This window comes from Mandrillus leucophaeus, unplaced genomic scaffold, assembly GCF_000951045.1.
Source record: "Mandrillus leucophaeus isolate KB7577 unplaced genomic scaffold, Mleu.le_1.0 Scaffold30, whole genome shotgun sequence".
NCBI lineage: Eukaryota > Metazoa > Chordata > Mammalia > Primates > Cercopithecidae > Mandrillus > Mandrillus leucophaeus.
Window position 1 is genome coordinate 5,076,430 of NW_012103143.1, and position 20,866 is coordinate 5,097,295.

Consider the following 20,866-nt stretch of genomic DNA (forward strand, 5'->3'; position numbering starts at 1 on the left):
CTTTGTGCAAATGGAAAATTCATCACTCTCATCATCATTACCATTTTCAGTATCTTTTTTTTTTTTTTTTTTTGAGATGGAGTTTTGCTCTTGTCACCCAGGCTATAGTGGAATGGCACGATCTTGGCTCAAGGCAACCACCGTCTCCCAGGTTCAAGCTATTCTCCTGCCCCAGCCTCCCAAGTAGCTGGGATTACAGGCATGCGCCACCACGCCCAGCTAATTTTGTATTTTTAGTAGAGATGGGGTTTCTCCATGTTGGTCAGGCTGGTCTCGAACTCCCAACCTCAGGTGGTCCGCCCACCTCGACCTCCCAAAGTGCTGGGATTACAGGCGTGAGCCACTGTGCCCAGCCCATTTTCTGTATCTTAATCACCACAATTATGGCCATCATCAAAATCATCACTATTATCACCATCACCATCAATATTACCATCATCATGACCACCACCATTGCCATCAACATTACCATCATGAACACCACGACCACTATCAACATTACCATCATCATAACTACCATCACAACCATCAACGTTACCATCATCATGACCACCACCACCACCATCAACGTTACCATCATCATGACCACCACCACCATCATCAACATTACCATCATGAACACTGTGACCACTATCAACATTACCATCATCATAACTACCATCACAACCATCAACGTTACCATCATCATGACCACCACCATCACCATCAACATTACCATCATGAACACCATGACCAGTATCAACGTTACCATCGTCATAACTACCATCGTTACCATCATAATGACCACCATGATCACCATTAACATGACCATCATCATCACCACCAACACCACCATCAACATCACCATCATTATCATTATCAATATCACCATCAACACCATCATTATCACCACATCATCACCATCATTCTTCAACATCCACCCAAAATGTTTAAGTGCTTCATCTCTACCTTAGATAAATCCACTTCTGTCTATCTTCTGATTCTCAAACCAGAGTAAACATTAGAATCCCTGGAGGGCTTAGGAGAACACAGAGCACTGGTCCCTGCCCCCAAGAGTTTCTGATCCAGTGGGACTGGGGTGAATCCCGAGAATCTGCCTTTCTCTCAAGCTCCTAGGTCATCTGATGCTGTCTGTCCAGTATTTTAAATCATTAAGCAAGGGTCAGCCAGATGAACTCCAACAACTATCCCAAGACTTCTTAGAAAAACCTGCCTTTGCAGCACAGTTGTACATCGTCAGCACTGTCCAGATGAACATATTTGATCCCTTTGAAATGGTGCAGCCAGTCATCATTTCTCCCACAAACTCAATATTAAATGATTCATTTTTCATAACTGAGAGGGTAAGAACAACTGTGAATGAAAAATAAAAGCTGGGGATATTTTACGGGCAAAGATCCACAGAGTGAATCCAGTCTCTTTGTATTAATAAAACACAAGGCAGGAAGATAAGGAGGAGAAAGTTGGCTCCTGACAGGCACTGCCAGGGCCCATTCTGGGCACGTAGATTGGCAGAGACCTCATTCCGCCAGTTACCCGAGCAACGTCTATGGTGTACGGAGTCTGATCAGTTCAGTGACAGTGCGCATCACTTTCTTTTGGAATCATTTGTGGCACTGATTGATTGTCCTTAGCAAAATAGAGACAGATGGCACAGGGTTGGTGCTGGTGCAGTTTTGCTGCTGTGAAGGCGTACTAAGCATCCTGCCAGGTCTCACGTAATAAGGGCATCCCCATCCCCGGTGGTCACTGCGCCAGTGGCGACAAGGCTGTAATGGGGACTGACAGGGAAGGGACAGGCCACCCGAACCGACCTTTCATCCTGGCTGCCATGGAAGACTCGCTTCCCTGGAGTGCTGTGTGGTGGTTGTAGGCTACTGCCCAGGAGAGTCAGAAATGGCTTTCATATTACCCAAGTGTTTGCCTTGAGTCAACGGGCATCAGCAGCTGTTTTTGGAGCAATTTAAGCAACTATGTGACTTTTTAAAATAAAGGACCAAAGAAATATATTATTTGATGCCAAAAAAAATAATGTTGAATCCAAGCCCACAAATGCATAGCTAACCCCAAAGGGGCAGACGCAGTCACACCATGAAATCAAAGAAAGCCGCAGCCTCCTCATATTCCCCACTGGAAAGAGGACATTTTCTTGGAGTGTAACTGGAATCTCTATAGACCCATCAGCAAACCAGGGACCCATTCCAACCATCTACTTTATATTAGACATTTGCAAATGACCAGATTCAAGACTAAAATCCAGGCTCACCATGACTGAAGAGTTAAAGTAAACTCCCTAATGGTTGACATGGTTTGAATGTGTTCCTACCCAAATCTCATCTTGAACTGTAGTTCCCATAATCCCCACATGTCATGGGAGGTACCCAGTGGGAGGTAACTGAATCATGGGGGCAGTTACCCCCATGCTGCCGTTCTCATGATATTGAGTGAGTTCTCATGAGATCTGATTTTATAAAGGGCTTCTCCCCCTTTTGCTCGGCACTTCTCCTTAATGCCACCATGTGAAGAAGGATGTGTCTGCTTCCCCTTCCACCATGATTATAAGTTCCCGAGGCCTCCCGAGTCATGCTAAACTGTGAGTCAATTAAACCTGTTTCCTTTATAAACTACCCAGTGTCAGGTATGCTTTTATTAACAGCATGAGAATAGACTAATAGTGGTTATGAAGCATCTGGGCCCAGCTGTTGGGCTGAACTCATTCATTTTCAACACTACAAGCCTGTATCTATTAGGAATGTCTAAGAAGAGTATTAGTAAAATCATTCGTGGAAGCCAATTCTAAACTAAAGTCCTCTCTCAGTGCAATAAGATATACAAATCATTTCCAAATGAGGAGAATCATGGAAATGTCAATTTTCAGTTCAAGTGGATCTGACTGTGTATAACATCAAAAAGCATTTCTATAACTCATTTAGCTAAAAAAATTAGCATTTAGCTTAAAATATTTTATTTCACCCTAAACAGTTCTCTGGACAATGGCATCAGAAGTAGACGAGCTCCATTTCTGTGCAACAGAATATTACCCAGCCATGAAAAGGAGTGAAGCACAGGCGCAGGCTACAACGCAGGCGAGCCTCAGCGACGATGCTGAATGACAGAAGTCAGATGCAAAATCTCATCTATTATATGATCTCGTTCATATCACACGTTCAGAATAGACAAATTCATAGAGATGGAAAGTCATGAGTGGTTTTCTAGGGGCTAGGGGAGGGGAGTGGGGAGTGGCTGGTTAGTGGGTACAGGGTTTCCTTTTGGGGGTGATAAGTTCTTAGCTAGATAATGGGGATGGCTTTGCACAGCATCATGAATATACTTAATGCCACCAAAGTGTACACTTTAGAATGGTTCAAATGTTAAACGTGATGTTGTATGTATTTTGCCCCAATTTTTTAAAAAGTTTAGGACCTGGGCTTGTGCATTCCACCTCAGAACACCCTGGCCCATGCTTGGCTGGGGTTGTTCTCCCTCCACTCTGGGACAGCGGATCCTCTAGGGGTGCTGATGGAAGGCAAGTCCCCTCCCATGTGATCCTCAGGAAGCTTGTCCCACTGGACGGAGAGGTGGCAAGGCCAGCATCTCCCAACAGCTGCACGGTTGGACGCACTTACGTCTTTGCTGCCTTTCCAGCGCTGACTGCTGCACACATTTCCACATTATTTGTGCCATTTGCTCTAACAGGAAGGAGCCAGTGCAAGCAGGCACACTGAGACAGGGCGGCAGCTTTGCACCAAGAGAGGGAGGCACCCGGAGCAGCCTCCGAATAAGAAAACATCCGCAACAGAACGAGTCAGCCTCATGTCACACATACAAACACGACTGCGGAGACGCAGAACCATCACCCACTGTGATCCACACACAGGCCTTCCTGATGCTGAGATCTTTTACCTGAAATGGAGTCTGGCTGTTGTAGTTTTTTAACTCCTTATTTCCGCCTCGAAACAGAAGCACTCTTGCACAGCTATCCTGCAAACAGAAAAGGAGAAACCTGTTTGTAAAATGGTAGCACAGACATTCTCCGAAGAAATCTGTCCAGAGTCTCAAGCTCACAGGAAACCAGGGAAACAGAAATACAAAGTTAAAAGGGAAGGCATGTTGCTTTCATCTGGCTCCCGTATGCTGTCAGGTGAGGCTCACCTGCTGCCAACACTTCGGACAGCAGGGGTGTAGAATCTATTAAAAATAATAATAATAATAAAAAATAAATAAAAAACACCCTATGGCCTAACAATTTCACTTTTTAAGACTATATTCTATAAAAAGTCTTGCACATTGTATACAATATATAACAAGTGAAATATCTTCAATAAAATACAGAAAGAAAGGAAGAAAGAAGGAAAAGAAAGAAAAAGAAAAGAGAAGAAAAGAAAATCTGGAGATAGCATACATGTTCTAAAATAGGGGAGAATGGGGATATATTCTAGAACATTCTTCACCTAGGCAGTCTCAGGACAAAACAAGGCAGATGACTATAAACTGACAAGAAACATATCCAGGAACTTCTAAATAAAAAAGGCAAGCCTCAAAACAATAATATTTGCCAGGCATGGTAGCTCACACCTGTAATCCCAGCACTTTGGGAGGCCTAGGTGGTGGATCACCCGAGGTCAGGAGTTCGAGACCAGCCTGGCCAACATGGTGAAACCCCATCTCTACAAAAATACAAAAATTAGCCGGGCATGGAGGCATACGCCTGTAATCCCAGCTACTCAGGAGGCTGAGGTAGGAGAATCACTTGAACCCAGGAGGCAGAGGTTGCAGTGAGCCGAGATCGCACCCAGTGCCCTCCAGCCCGGGCAACAAAACTTAGACTTCATCTCAAAACAAAAAAACAAAAAAAAAACAACAACAAAATCCCCAGTAATACTGCTTAATTTCATTTACATTTTAAAGGCTTAAAGAGAAACTAATAAAGGCTTAAAGTCTCTATTATAGAAAAGCAGGGACCATGTCTGGAAGGATATGCACCAGTTAACAGTATTTACTTTCATGGAAAGGAAAAGGATTAGGGAGAGAACAGAAATAATCTTTTTTCATTTTATTTTTATTTTTTGAGACATAGTCTCGCTCTGTTGCCGGGGCTAGAGTGCAGTGGTGCAATCTTGGCTCACTGCAACCTTCATCTCTCGGGCTCAGGCAGTTCTCCCCACCTCAGCCTCCTGAACAGCTGGGACAACAAGCATGTGCCACCATGCCTAGATAACTTTTTTTTTTTTTTGGTAGAGACAGGGTCTCACTATATTGCCCAGGCTAGTCTAGAACTCCTGGGCTCAAGTAATCTGCAGGCCTCTGCCTCCCAAAATGCTGGGATTATAGGCGTGAACCACCATGCCTGGCCGGAGAATCTTTTTTGTTTTAATATGTGGGCTTATATTATTTAATGTTGTTAAAAGCAAGCAAAAGTGTTTTTGTTTGTTTTTTTGAGACAGGGTCTTACTCTGTCACCCAGGCTAAAGTGCAGTGGCGATCACAGCTCACAGCACCCTCGACCTCCCACCTCAGCCTCCTGAGTACCTGGGACTACAGGGACGTGCCACCATACCCAGCTAATTTTTGTATTATTATTTTTTTTTTTTTGTAGAGACGAGGTCCCCCATGTTGTCTAGCCTGGTCTCAAACTCCTGGGCTCAAGTGATAAGTGATGTGCCTGCCTCAGCCTCCCGAAGTGCTGGGATTACGGGTGTGAGCCACTGCACCCAGCCTCTTACACATTTTCATAACAAAAATGAATGTGCGTCCATCCACTGATTGGGCATCTACCATTTGTCCATGGGGTTGATGGAGAACTTCTCGCCAACCCCTCTGAAGCTCCCAGTGAGGACTGCAGCAGCAAATAACGACCAATAAAAGGCAGTGGTAGAACGTCGATGTAGCCAGTGAGGCCAGTGAGGACTGCAGCAGCAAATAACAACCAATAAAAGGCAGTGGTAGAATGTCGATGTAGCTGGACCAACTATTAGAATAATTTTGCCTCCAAATGCAGTTGGCTTTTTAGAATAAGTAAACTGTTTTTGGAAGTGCATTTAAATGATCAGGCGCTGGCTGATGCTTGTGCCTCGGCAGCAGGGGCCTGACTCTGGGCTGGGGGCACCTTTTCCTACAGGACTCGGGGCCTCAGCACAGGTGACAGCCGAAGCCTGTACTGGGCAGATCCTGGGAATTCCATCCTTACCTACAGTCTAGTGTACAGACAACAGGTGTGACCACCTGGACTCAACACCACACAAACACACACCAAATAAAGGGATACGTGGATTAAATGACCGGGGCTTCCCACCCAGGATGACTCAGAGACCCTAGCCCGGGCCCCGGAGGAACCCCGTCCTCAGGAACAGCAAGATGCTGAGTAGACACGGCACAGGTGGTGGGACCCGGCAGATCAGCAGATTTGAAAGAGAGCTGACTGGCCGGGCGCGGTGGCTCACGTCTGTAATCCCAGCACTTTGGGAGGCTGAGGTAGGCGGATCAGCTGAGGTCAGGAGTTCAAGACCAGCCTGGCCAACAACATGGTGAAACCCCGTCTCTACTAAAAATACAAAAATTAGCCGGGCATGGTGGCAGGTGCCTGTAATCCCAACTACTCGGGAGGTGAGGCAGGAGAATCACTTGAACCTGGGAGGCGGAGGTTGCAGTGAGCTGAGACTGCGCCATGGCACTCTAGCCTGGACAACAAGAGCGAAACTCTTGTCTCAAAATAAATAAATAAATAAAAGAAAATAAAAATAAGAAAGAGAGCTGGAAATCCAGAAGGAAGTAGGGAGCAGCTGCCAACAGATCCTGAGTTTCAGTCTGGGTTAAAAAAAAAAAAAATTCTAAGGCTGACAGTGGTAATGGTTGATAGTGGTAATGGCCGCACAACTCTGTGAACAGACTAGCGATCATGGAGCCTCACACTTCAGATAGGTGAACTGTGTGGTGTGTGAATTACATCTTGATAGAGGGTTGCATACATATTTAAGAGGACAGATAGCAGGAAGGCGGCCACCCTGGCAGCGAGTCTTCATCCCTGGCTGGGCGGGTGGGGCAGGCCAGGAGCACACTGAGCTCTCAGGACCTGGCTGGTTTCAGGGTGGGGAGCCGACTAGGCCTTGGCCCCATGGTGGTGATTATTAATGAGGGAACCACACCTTCTCCGGCAGCTAAGAGTGTGGGCTGTGCTCACTTGGGAGACACAGGTCGGGGGATGTGAGTTCGGTGGAAAAGGCTGTCCTGCCTCTGTGTTCTCCAGCATCCTGGGGCCTCGGTGACCGTGGCCGGCTTTGGTCACCAACTGTGTAAAAAGCCACTTGCGTACTTGGGGGTGCACTCTGCCTCAAGCCCCACTGAGGCCGCCTCTGTACAGAGTGGGGGGCTCTGGCCACAGATGCCACTGAGTCAGGCATGCGGAATTGAGTGTGGACCGGTTCACAGACCGTGCTGAGTGTTCTGTCCCACCGCCCTGCAGGAAGGTCAGGCTGGTCAGAGGGGGATCCCCAGAGCCCCTGTACCAAGATTCCAATTAGAAGCGAAACCACCACAGTGTCCCCACCTCCTGGCACAGTGGTTCTCAACTGGGGGTGATTTTGCCTTCATGAGAACATCTGGCAATGTCTGGAGACATTTTTGGCTGTCACGGCTGTGAGTGCTACTGGCACTGACTGGGTTAAGACCAGGGATGTTGTGAGGCATCCTGCAATGAATAAGACAGCCCCCCATGGCAAAAAACTGTCCAGCCCCAAACCTCAATAAAGCTGAGGTCAACAACCCCTGTCTTCATGGCTCCAAATGTTACTGATGATGGATATGAGTCATGAACAGCAGCATCTCTAGAACAGTTTCAGAACAACACAGACCACAGTCTCCTGTATGAATGACATGCCACTCCCCAAGCCCACCAGGCCCTGGCCCCAGCTGGTCAGGCCTCAAGGGGACGCCAAACCCTATGCTATTCAGGGTCTTGTCCCTGGAACGTGTCCTCGGACTCAGGGACAGCCCAGCAGGTTTCACAGAAGATGCTTCACTCCTGGGGAGTGGGAAGGTGGAGGCGGCCTCTGTCACCTCTCACTACGCGGACCACGCATGTCAGCAGGGGAGGGACAAATGCCCACGTTGCTGTCAGCCTGAGGCCCATGGGGCAGAGGTGAAAGGAGAGCCGGCAAAGCCACGTGTGAGGCTCGAACAACACTGCAGATGGAGGCTGAGCTGAGAAAAAGCAAACACAAGGAAACGAGTCGCTAGAAGCCCATGGTGTTTCAAAACAACGTGTGAGTCTGCAAGACCGTGCAGCAGCCGATATAGGGTGACGCTCTGCACAGGGTTTCAGGGTGGGAAACCCCTGGAAAAAGCACAAATGTGGATTCCAGGTTTTACGCTGGGATTTTCATACTCTTCTAATTATTGCCATAAACATGTGTTGCTTTGAGTACAGGAAAAAATATGTAAGGGAATTTTCAAAGACACAACCGTGTTCAGCAAACAAATCTTTCATATTTGGGGTACAATTAAACCCAGAGTTTCAAAAACAGAAAGCCCTGGTGTCCGTTCTGCCGTGCCCCAGGTCCACACCGTGGGAAGTGCAGGTCAAGACTCTGGGCCTGCTTATTTCACTTTAGGGTTGCAAACTATGGTCCTTAGGCCGAATTCTGCACATCTAATTGTCTAAATAAAGTTTTATTGGGATGCGACCACATCCACTCACCTGCATATTTTCTGCGGCTGCAAGGCCTGAAGTATTTACTCTCTGGGTCTTTACAGAAAAAAGGGCACCCACCCTGGTTTTAATTAAGTAGTCCTGCATCTCCCCAACACAGTCACACGTTCACAAAAATGACCACATCGGCAGGATGCCCTAACACTAGACATATTAACAACCATCTTCAGGCCCCACTTAGGCTGGTGCCAGGGAGTGCAGGGTGAAAACCAGCGTCAGCTCTGAGAGAGCGGCTCTGCCTCTTGTTTTCTGAGCCTCAGTTTCCTCCTTTTTAAAGTGGGGACACCGGGCTTGGTGGTAGCATAACAAGCCTGATACACCATCAATGACACAGGTAGGGGTCTCCTTCCACCCTCAGCAACGCCCTGTCCCTGGAAAGTGACCCCTGACCCCCAGGAGAGGGGCCCACCCATATGAGTACAGCGCCTCAGAGTCCCAGCCACACGGCCCCATCGGGTGTTACCAGGAAACTGGGAATGGTGAGTTTCTGCGGGTGACCGGCATTTCAAGAGATGCATGGAACGCAGCCTTCTCCACCGGGATAAGGCAGAGTATGGAGAGCACTGGCCGGGCCTCTGGTTTTTCCAGTCCTGACCTAGCCCTTCCCTGCTCTGCCCAGCTGCAGGACTTGCCCTGTGTCCTGATCATGAGTCCAGAATTTCCCATCAAATCACCCCCAGTGGGGTCCTGTTAATTCCAACCCAAAGAGTCTTTCTTTTTTTCTTTTCTTGTGACAGGGTCTTGCTCTGGTGCAATCTCAGCTCACCGCAACCTCTACCTCCCAGGCCCAAGCGATCCTCCACCTCAGACTCTCAAGTAGCTAAGATTACAGCCTTGCACCACCATGCCTCGCTAATTTTTGTATTTTCTGTAGAGACAGGGTTTCACCATGTTTCCCAGGCTGGTCTTGATCTTATGGGCTCAAGCAATCTGTCCACCTCGGCCTCCTAAAGTGCTGAGATGACATGCGTGAGTCACTGCACCCAGCCCAAAGTATTTACTAAAATCACAGTATTATCAGGCTACGGTGAGCAACACTTTGTTTTTCACTTTGGTAAGAGAGAAAACAAAGAGGAGGAGAGACCACACGGCCAGGAGAATGGGGCGATGGCTTTCAGCCAGTTCCCATCTTCTGGGGCATGGTGGGGGCAGGAAAGAGAGAATAGGGCAGCAAGGGAGGAGGGACTTCATGGGGGTGGGCAACCGTGGGGACGTGAAGGCTGGTCCCTGGGGGTCTTGCTCACCTGTTTGCTCTGGGCTCTAACTGCACCCTGGCCCAGTGGCCTAGAAGAACCATCCAGCACTGACAAGACCCAGATGGCTGAGAGCGGCCTGGCAAATTGGAATTCAGAATACAAGAGACCTGCTCAGGGAGGAGCCTGGGGACACTCTTCCTCTTATTTCTCAGTAAGAACCTTTTCTGAAAATTCCCTATTATAGGCTGGGAATGGTGGTTCACACTTGTAATCTCAACACTTTGGGAGGCTGAGGCGGGAGAATTGCTTGAGTCCAGGAGTTTCGGACCAGCCTGGGCAACATAGCAAGACCCCGTCTCTACATAAAATGAAAACAATTAGCCAGACGTGGTGGTGCGTGCCTGTAGTCCCAGCTACTTGGGAGGCTGAGGCAGGAGGATCCCTTGAGCCCAAGAGGTCGCGGCTGCAGTGAGCTGTGATTGTGCCACTGCACTCCAGCCTGGGTGACAGAGCAAGACCCTGTCTCAAAAAAAAAAAAAAAAAAGACAGAGAGAGAGAAAGAAAGAGAGAGAGAGAGAAAGCAAAAGAGCGGGGGAGGGAAAAGAAAGAAAAGAAAAAAGAAAAGAAAACTCCCTATTATAAAGGACACGTATTTCCAACAAAAAGCTAAGAATAAACCCTCGGCAGACACTGCCATTCCAGGGGAATACAGGCAGGACCTAAGAAAAATCCTCCACTACCTCCGCCACTCAGTGACTTTGACTGAGTCAGTATCACACCTCCGACCCATTACTGCAGTGTTTCCCAGATGTCAAAAAGAGATCAGGTTCCAGTTCATTATTTTGAAGTGCAAGGGTACATGGTTCACTTGGCTTAATAACAATGACAACTCCATATATGTGTGCATATCACACACGTGTCTGTGTACACGTGTGTGAACATGTACGTGTTTTGCAGTTCAAAACACACATCTACCCGCTCCTTCTGATTTAACTCTCAAGGGATGGGAGAACTCTCTGCCAGGGGGAACAGGAGGCCCATTTTACAGACAAAGTTAATGTGAAAAACTGCGAAGACTTGCGGCTTCGGAAAGGAGGAGAAAGGAAAACCTGTGATCCAGGAGGTGCTGGTGGGAGCTTTCGGTTCCCTTGCGAGGCTGCTGGCTGCCCTGGATTCCTTTCAGAGGTGTATCTTATCTGACAGGTCTTTATCCTTTTAAATAATTCAGCGAAGTATAAATATAGAAGCAATTGGAATGCTTTTTGAAGACCCAAGCATCAAGAAGAATATCATTTTCACTGCCACTTTTTCTCTTGGCATGAATTTTCCGAGACACTTCCCTTAATAAATGTACCTCCCACCGAAGGAACATTCCTGGGGCTCGCACTGTGCCCACCGAGAACACAGTGTGCCTGCAGGTCCCATCAGCTGCTGGACCCCCAGGCCCCATGATTTCCATTCACAGATGAACACCTGCAGTTCCCACCAGCAAATGGATTCCCCAGACCCCATCATTTCCATTTACAGATGAAGAGACAGACGGAGAAAGCTGCTCATCGATGCACGCAGTGAGTCCTCACGGAGCTGCCAGGTACCGTCCTAGTCCCTGGAGACACAGATGCAAACCAGAAAGTCAAGGTCTCTGCCAGGCTTGGGCTGGAGAGGGGCACAGGAAACAATGACACCGCCTCAGGACGGGTGGGTCTGATGCAGACAGTGGAGAAGGTGTGGCTGGCTGGGCAAGCTGAGCCCTGGGATGGGAGGAGAGACAGCCAGCGGAGGCAGAGGCCAACCCGTAGTAGAAACCAGCGAGGGGCCGGCAGGCAAGAAGGCAGTGGTGGGGCCGGGCTGCAACAAGCTGGGACGAGCTGGGCTGGACAGGAGAGAAGGGCACAGGACACAAGTCCTGGGTTATGCAAAGGGGGTTCTCAGCAGAGGAGGGACGAAGAACTCGGGTGACAGAAAGTGGATTTGAGGGAAGACAGACTGAAAGGGAAGACAGAGGCTGGACAGTGAATACGCAGTCCTGGGGAGAGACGGCAGGGCCCCAGGCAAGGGTGAGAGGGGTGAGAGGGGTGGTGGGGACAAGACGGGTGGAGGAGACAAGAGGGGTAGACGGGCCCGGAGAGGGTGGAGAGGGTGGAGAGGGAACGGACAAGCCCCGGGATGAGAGGGACGATGAGAAACAGGAGGCTGCCAGGTTTCAGGCCTGAGCTCCAGGGGAAGGGCATTATTTACAGAGTGGGGAGCAGTTGCCGCAGTGGAGGCTCCTAAGAGGTCAGCACATGGGGACACGGGCCAGGAGCAAACATCACTGCCAGAGCTCAGGGCAGAAGTGAGCTGGGAGACCCTGACTGGGGACTCTTGGGGTTTTCTGGAAGGTGTGCAAGGACACAGACAGGCCCGCCTGAGGTCACCTCGGGAGTCACTGCAGGAGGGAACCTGGGTAACGGGAGTGTGCAGTGCAGACGCCGAGAGATGCCACAGAGACGTTGAGCTGGATGGGGACAGAGGCGGGACCATGGAAGTGCCATGTGGGTGTGACTGGCTTTGAGCAAGCAGGGACGAATGTCTGACCACTCTGTGTCAGTGAGACAAGAGCCATGGGAAGGTGGAGGCCATGTGCGCAGAGCTCTCCCAGGAAGATGAGCAGTGAGGGGGGAAGCTGGGGAGGGTGTGCAGAGCTCTCCCAGGAAGATGTACAGTGAGTGGGGAAGTTGCAGGGAGGGGTGCAGAGCTCTCCCAGGAAGATATACAGTGAGTGGGGAAGTTGGGGGTGGGTGCGGGACTCTCCCGGGGAGATGAGCAGTGAGGGGGGAAGCTTAGGGGAGGGTGTGCAGAGCTCTCCTGGGGAGATGAGCAGTGAGTGTGGAAGTTGGAGGGGGAGGTACAGAACTCTCCCAGGGAGATGTGCGGTGAGCAGGGAAGGTGGGGGGGGGGGTCTGTGAAGCCAAGGGAGCTTCTGGAGACAGAAGTGGGTGGAGTGTCTTCATAAACAAATGGGCATGAAGTAAGAGAAGGCAGAGGTCAAAAGCAGAAACACTGGTGGCAGATGTGCCCACAGAAACAGACAACGTTGCAACCAGGATGTTAACTCGGAAGCTCCAGGCCCCGTCAAGCCATTTCCTTTCAACGGCACTGAGGCTGTCTTCACTTAAATGTCACAGACACAAATTACTGCACACTCCAAACTGTAAGTCAGGAGTTTGTTTTCAGGTTAAATTATCTTTTGAAATAAGGCTGTTTGGGCAGCCATAAATGTAAAAACAACTAAGATGTCTGCATAAGTAACACGGGGGAAGTGGCTGGGATGCTGGTGTCATCGGGGCAGGGCTGGAACCTGGTCCCTCAGACCAGCCCTCCCCTTGAAGAGCTATGCCTCTAAGTAAGGTCCAGGGTAAACATGAGTACACTCCTCACTGCCATGGGCATGGGTGCTTCTGCCTGACCCATGCCCAATAAAGGCCCCTTCCCCAGTCAGTGGGTTATGGGAATGCATCCACAAGGGGTGGGTTGGAAGCCTGGCTTCCCCGTCTACTAACAGAGCAGACTTTGACCACTCCTGAATCTTCTGACCTGTATAAAGGGAAAGTCAACCAAACCATCCACCGAAGCTGGGGCAGGTGAAGGAAAGGGTGTGTGGACGCCATCTCCACTCAGCGAGACCCACGCCCGCAATGCCCAGTGCTCAGGGGGCTATCACCCCATGGTGGTCCCATGGGAACTGCCACAGAGTGGACAGGTGCTCCATGGGACACCAGCAAGCGCAGAGACGCAAGCAGGAAACACGACATCTTCCTACCCTGGCTTGCACTGGTATCAAAGAGAGGCAGGTTTTTATTTTATTATTTTTACCTCCCAGACAAATTGGCCTAGCCCAGTAACCTTTGATATTTAAAACTTGCTTCGCTCCTTCGTCATCCAGGGCAGAAAAATGAACCCCAGGCTGCTCCCCTCCCTCTGGAGCTCTTCGAAAGCCAGGATGAGGTGAGGGGTTGACAGATTAGACACAATTTGATACTTATAATCAAAGCCCTAATTAGGTGATTTCATAAAAGAAGAGAGAATATTCTGATCATAGTGTATTTTATTACAAGTGTGGAGGTAGTAAGGCCTGCCTAAAACTGATAAAGCACATGTAACAATCCATACACCTGGGTGCTTTTAGATTTAATAAGGAGAAGCTTGTTACGGGAATATCGTCAGTAGCAGCATCACCATCATCGTCATCGTCACCGTCCTCATCGTCATCACCAACACCTGCATCAGTCACCATCAATAAGACCATCGTCACTATCACCATCGCCACCATCACCACCACCACTATCACCATCATCATCACCACTACCACCATCACTCAACATCAATATGACCACTGTCACTATCACCATCTCCACTATCACCACCACCACCACTACCACTATCACCATCAATATCACCAGCATCACCACCATCACCATCACCTGTATCATTCACCATCAGTATGACCATCATCATTATCACTGTAACCACCATCCTCACCAGCATTCTCACCACCCCCACCATCACTATCATCACCATCCACATCATCACCAGCATCATCACAACCATCACCATCATCATCACAACCATCATCACCATCACCACCATCATCACAATCATCATCACCATCACCACCATCACACCATCATCATCACCACTACCACCATCACTCACCATCAGCATGACCACTGTCACTAACACCATCACCACCATCATCACCACCACCACTACCACTATCACCATCAGTATCATCACCATCACCATCACCATCATCACCATCACCTGCATCATTTACCATCAGTATGACCATCATCATTATCACTGTAACCACCATCCTCACCAGCATTCTCACTACCACCACCATCACCATCATCACCATCCACATCATCACCAGCATCATTACAACCATCACCATCATCACCACCATCATCACAATCATCATCACCATCACCACCATCATCACCACTACCACTATCACCATCATCACCACTACCACCATCACTCACCATCAATATGACCACTGTCACTATCACCATCACCATCATCACCACCACCACTACCACTATCACCAGCATCACCACCATCACAATCATCACCATCACCTGCATCACTCGCCATCAGTATGACCATGATCATTATCACTGTCACCACCATCCTCACTACCACCACCATCACCAACATCACCATCCACATCATCACCAGCATCATCACAACCATCACCATCACAACCATCACAGCCATCACCATCATCACCATCATCACAATCATCATCACCATCACCTGCCATCACTCAGCATCAACGTGATCACCGTCACTATCATTACCATTAGCACTGCCATCATCATTAGTACCATGACTTAATCTACAAGTAGAAAGAGGGAGGGGGTGATGTACACAAGAAGTCTCAATGGCAAACTGAGAGACGAACACTCCTGCTGTTTAGTGCCCAGAAACTGAATCCTAAATGCCCAGCAATGCTTGGCACAGTCCTAGACAACAGAACACTGCACCCCGACCCCCAGTGTCTGTAGCAGAAAAGCTCAAGGGCTATAAGACTCATCCAAAGTAACTGGAAAAATCTGAAAATCTAGGGAAGGCAAATAAAATGCCTTTGCTTGACAAGTTCCCCAGCTCCACAAGGGAACACTGCAACCATGACTGTGTATTTGGTGACCACAGGCCATGTTCAGGGAGAAGGCCTGTCAAGCCACCATTAGATGCCACAGTGACTTGGGTCATGCTCTGTGAGGGCAGAATGGAAAGAGACCTTAATGGGCATGGAGTCTGGTATGCTGGTCCTGTCTTACAGTGGAGCCAGCTGCTGCTCTGCAGATTCCTCGGCATCACTGCAATTCTGGGTTATGGGCTGGCATCTGTACTATTCACAGAAGCCTAGCATCTGTACTATTCACAGGTTCTTTGGGTAATTCCAATGTGGAGGTTACAGTTCAGCTAGAAACCTCATTTATTCTGCTGCGTTGCCATCACCATCACCATGACCATGCTCACGGTCAGCCAACATCAGCACCATCACTATCAACCACCACCATCATCACCATTACTGTTGCCATGACCATCATCACCATCACCATGATTACTATCACCACCACCACCATCAACCACCACCATCACCATCAACCACCACCGTCACCATCATCACCATCAACCATCACCATCATCACCATCACCATGACTACCATCACTATCACCATGACCACCCTCACCACCATCATCAGCACCATCACTATCAACCACCACCATCATCACCATTACTGTCGCCATGACCACCATCATCACCATCACCATGATTACCATCACCATCACCACCACCATCAACCACTACCATCACCATCATCACTGTCACCATGACCATCACCATCACCATTACCACAGTTACCGTCACCATCACCACTACCTATGGTTACCATCACCATCAACACCACCATCTTCACCTTCACCATCACTATCAGCCACCACCATCATCACCACTTTCATCATTGCCACCACCACCATCATCTCCTTCATCATCAATACCTTCATCATTATCACTATCAGCCTCACCATCACCACCTTCATCATCACCACCATCAGCAGCAGCAGCATCACCACCTTCACCATCACCACCAACACCACTGCTATCATTACAGCCACTACTTACTGAGCATCTATTATGTTCCAGGAATACCATATTACCACATATTTGTTTTCTATTTTTAGTCCGTTAGCAACCCTATGAATTTGGTATAATTATCCCCACATTACAGATGAGTAAATTCAGGGACCTAGAGAGAAAATGGGTTGTTCAAGGCAAGGCAATGGGCTAGCCCAGATGAAACCCAGACCACCATGCCTCTTTGAATTACTGTTCCACTTTCTCAGGGCTGCCTCCTGACTCCTTTCCTTGAATCCTGTCTTGATTCAAAGGCATCTCTGCCCCACCCCTGAACAGTCTATTGTTCAACACTACTCCCTGCATGCCCTGTGTGTGTGCGCCCTGTATGGCACCCTTTCTGCTTAAAGTTACCAGAGTGGTTTCTGCTGCCTGCATGAGTACCTGCTCTAATGCAATCACATGTCTCACACGTGTGTAGACAAGGGGGAGTGAGTATAGCAAGGTGTTCAGCTGGTGACTCAGGAAGGAAGGCAGCTTTGGGTCAAGTACAACATGCAGTACCTGCAGGACAAAGGTAGAGGTTCTGCATTCCTCCCAGTCACTTACTGGCACTTACTGGAAGACATAGACATGAAGCTGTGCCTCTCTTGGCATCACACGAGATGTGGTTTGGACCAGCTTCTTTAACTGCATCAGTAGGACACTCCAAAGAGTTTGGGGAGGGCATGAGGAAGATTAAAGACACCCTAGAACCCTAAGGAGGAGTATGAGGAATACACAAAGCTGGATCCTAGACCACTTGCAGACATTCCAACTGACATTGTAGCCAGAGATCAAGGGGCCAACCAGCCCAGAGCCTATGACCCTGCCCATTGGCTCCTGGAGGCTAGGCAAGGCCGGGAATCAAAACCAAGGGCACCAGCTAAGGCATTTCTACCCAGACCGAAGAGGGGGCACACAGGCGGGAATTGGAAGAGCTGTCCCCTCGGAAGGGGACGGCTCTCCACACTACCTCCAGAGGCTTCCTGGCTGCAGGAGAAGCCACTCAGTCCTGGGGAGGGGGATCCATCAATAAGACAGGTGGGGGAGAGGAGCAGATGCAGCCTTCCATTCCAAGGCTTAGCAAAGGATGGCCTGCAGGCCAAATCGGCCCACTCCCTGTTTTGTAAATAAAGTTTTATTGGAACATGGCAACACTCTGATTTACATACTGTCTATGGCTGCTTTTGCACTACAGTGGCAGTTGAATCATTACGACAGAGTTCATGCAACACGCAAAGCCTAAAATATTCCCCAACCTGCTCTTTATAGCAAAAGCAGCTGGCTCCTGTGCTAACCTGAGGCCCAAGGTGGGTAGAGGGTGTCCTGAGAGCCCTGGCCAGCTTGGGACCCTCCTGGAGCCAGCAGCTGAGGCAAAGGAGAGATACGGGGCATGTGGAGTGTGGTGTGATATCGAGTCAAGCTCAATACAGATCATCAAAATGTGTTAACCTTTTCTAATCAGAAAGAAACATCAACACTTTCAAATACCATCTTGTCCACAATTATTTCAAGTGACAAAAAACAGGCTTTTCTGGAGTTTTCAAGATAAAATGTGCTTGCAATCTACTGGGGAAAATTAAGGAATGTTTTTCCCATCCAAAGCAGTAATTAGGAAGCAGATGTTGGTGCAGATGTGTTTACCAACCACAGCCAAGCCTCATAATGTGTTTTTCTAATGCAGCTGAGTAACGAATCTCCACACTCACACAGACATTTCAGCATCCACACGCCGTGGCATACCTAGGGACACAGCTGCATGCAAACCACATCAATGTGCCTTCCTTGAGGAGGAAGCCAGCAGCTCTGTAAAATGCTGCTCACAGCTCAGCTGAAATGCTACCCAACCACAGCCAGCCTGGCTGTTCTCTTGTGCCAGGTATGAAAGACGGTGGCTTATGCCTCTGATGGTATCCACACGTGCTTCCTCTCTCAGGTAGACCCAAGGGGGAGGGAGCATCAGCAGAGAAAACAAGGAAGGCATAGTAACTGCCTGGTCCTGGACATTCTGCCCTGGTTGTGTCTTGCAAAGGGCTGCAGAGAAAAATACACAATTGTGTGAGGGAGTCATTAGCAGAAGGCTTGACTCAGGGGCAGGAAGTCTGAATAGGGTCTTGAAGGATGCATAGGAGTTTTCCAGGGCAAAGAATCCAGGAAGATTGAACAGCTAGAAGCAAAGTGGGACTCCAGCAGAGTGGCTGGAGGGGCCTGGGCTGGCGACTAGCCATGGAAGGGCTGGGGAATGGCTTGGGTAAAGGATGAGGCTTGAGATTTCACCCTGGAGGCCACTGTGAGCCAACAGGATGGGAGCACTGCTTTGGGATGGGAAAAGAATGCCGACAGCCTGCAGAGGATGGACCCCAGCACAAACAGCCCTGGGCATCCAGCAGAGTTCCTCCTCTGAGATCTCCCTCTGTTCCTCCAGGACAAAGAGTCACATCCCCTCCCACCCCACGCTGCTCTGCTGCTTAGTGTAGCACCCACATCTCAACACCCTCCAGATTTGAAGTTCCTTGAAATCAGAGAAAGAGAAAAGAAAAGGCAGGAAAGGAGAAGTCCTTCAATAGTGATGTCCAAGAATTAACCTGACTTTGAGCACCAAGGAAACAGAGAAACAGCCCCCTGTCCTCCTAAAGCAGTGCCTGCACCCCTCCTATGCCCCATGAGCCCAGGGCCCCTTCTCACCAGCTCCACTCCACAGGCCGCCCCCACCGCTTAGACCCCCACGGCTCCCCCCTCCTGCGGGACCAGCAGGGGCCCCCACCCCGCTGCTTCACCTCCCCATGAGGCCACGGTGCACACACTGGGCGGGGTGGCACTTGGCCTTGTCATTTAGGATTCAGCCTCCCAGAGGGCAGGGCTCACATCCCCGGAGCCTTCAGTGTTTCCCAGACACATTCATTTCCTGCTATCCTCGGCTCTCACACTTGTACTTACAGGGAAGAGTGTGAAGATGATTTGCTTTTTCACATCAAGGTTCCACTTGTGGGTACTTTTCCCCAAAAGAAATGAAAACAGGGCCTTGAACAAATATTTGCACATCTATGCTCACAGCTGCGTTATCCACGACACCCAAAAGGTGGAAACCACCCGAGCGTCCCTTGACAGATATCCACGTACACGATCCACACAATTATTTAGCTTAAAAATATTATTCAGCTTAAAAAGGAAGGGCCAAAAATTCCAACACAGGCTACAGCACGGACAAAGCTCGAAAACATTGCACTCAGTGAAATAAGCCAGATACCAAAGCACAAACACTTTATGCTCCTACTCATATCAAGTCTCTACCACAGGAAAATCTATAGGCACAGAAAGTAGAATGGGGGTTGCCAGAGGCTGAGGAGAGTGGAGAGTTACTGTTTGATGGGGACAGAGTTTCAATTTTGCAAGATTAAGAGAGTTCCAGAGATGAATGGCGGGCAGTTGCACAGCCATGTAAATGTACTTAATGCCACTGAACTGCATACTTAAAAGTGGTTAAAATGGCATACTTTGGTTATGTGTATTTTACCATTGAATGAAAAGGCACATTGGGGCATATCTGTCCCATGCAATGGTGGAAGGCTTTGCTTTTTTTTTTTTTTTTTTTTTTTTTTTTGAGATGGGGTCTCACTCTGTCACCCAGGCTGGAGTGCAATGGCGCTATCTCCGTTCACTGCAACCTCCACCTCCCGGGTTCACGCAATTCTCTTGCCTCAGCCTCTCCCAAGTAGCTGGGATTACAGGCATGTGCCACTACACCCAGCTAATTTTTGTATTTTCAATAGTGACGGTGTTTCACCATGTTGGCCAGGCTGGTCTTGAACTCTGACCTCAAGCAATCTGCCTGCCTCAGCCTCCCAAATTGCTGGGCTTACAGGAGTGAGCCACTACGCCTGGCCAGGCTGGCTTTTTAAATTTTTATTTTGGTGACAGGGTTTCACACTGTCACCCAGGCTGGAGTGCAGTGGCATGATCTCGGCTTGCTGCAGCTTTAAACCCCCAGGCTCAAGTGATGCTCCCACCTCAGTCTCCTGAGTAGCTGGGACCACAGCCACATGCCACCATACCTGGCTAATTTTTAAATTTTTTGTAGAGATGGGGTCTCACCATGTTGCCCAGGGTAGTCTCGAACTAGATCAAGCAATCCACCTCCCCTTGGCCTCCCAAAGCACTGGGATTACAGGTGTGAGCTGCTGCACCTGGCCGGAAGGCCTGCTTTTGTCATGTGATGGTGCCACGCATGCCTGGTGGGGGTACCAGAACTATCCTAAGTCTTTGTCTGCCACATCCTTCCCCATCTCATGACTC

The 20,866-nt window shown here is 49.0% G+C and overlaps 1 protein-coding gene across 1 annotated transcript in view; it reads right to left on the bottom strand.

Annotated features, from left to right (window-relative positions):
• SHANK2 (SH3 and multiple ankyrin repeat domains 2) overlaps positions 1–20,866 on the bottom strand; it is a 669,522-nt gene that overhangs the window by 500,098 nt on the left and 148,558 nt on the right. Inside the window, exon 10 of the mRNA XM_011987076.1 lies at positions 3,904–3,981. Coding sequence (XP_011842466.1) covers positions 3,904–3,981 — 78 coding nt within the window. The remainder of the gene's footprint in view (positions 1–3,903; positions 3,982–20,866) is intronic.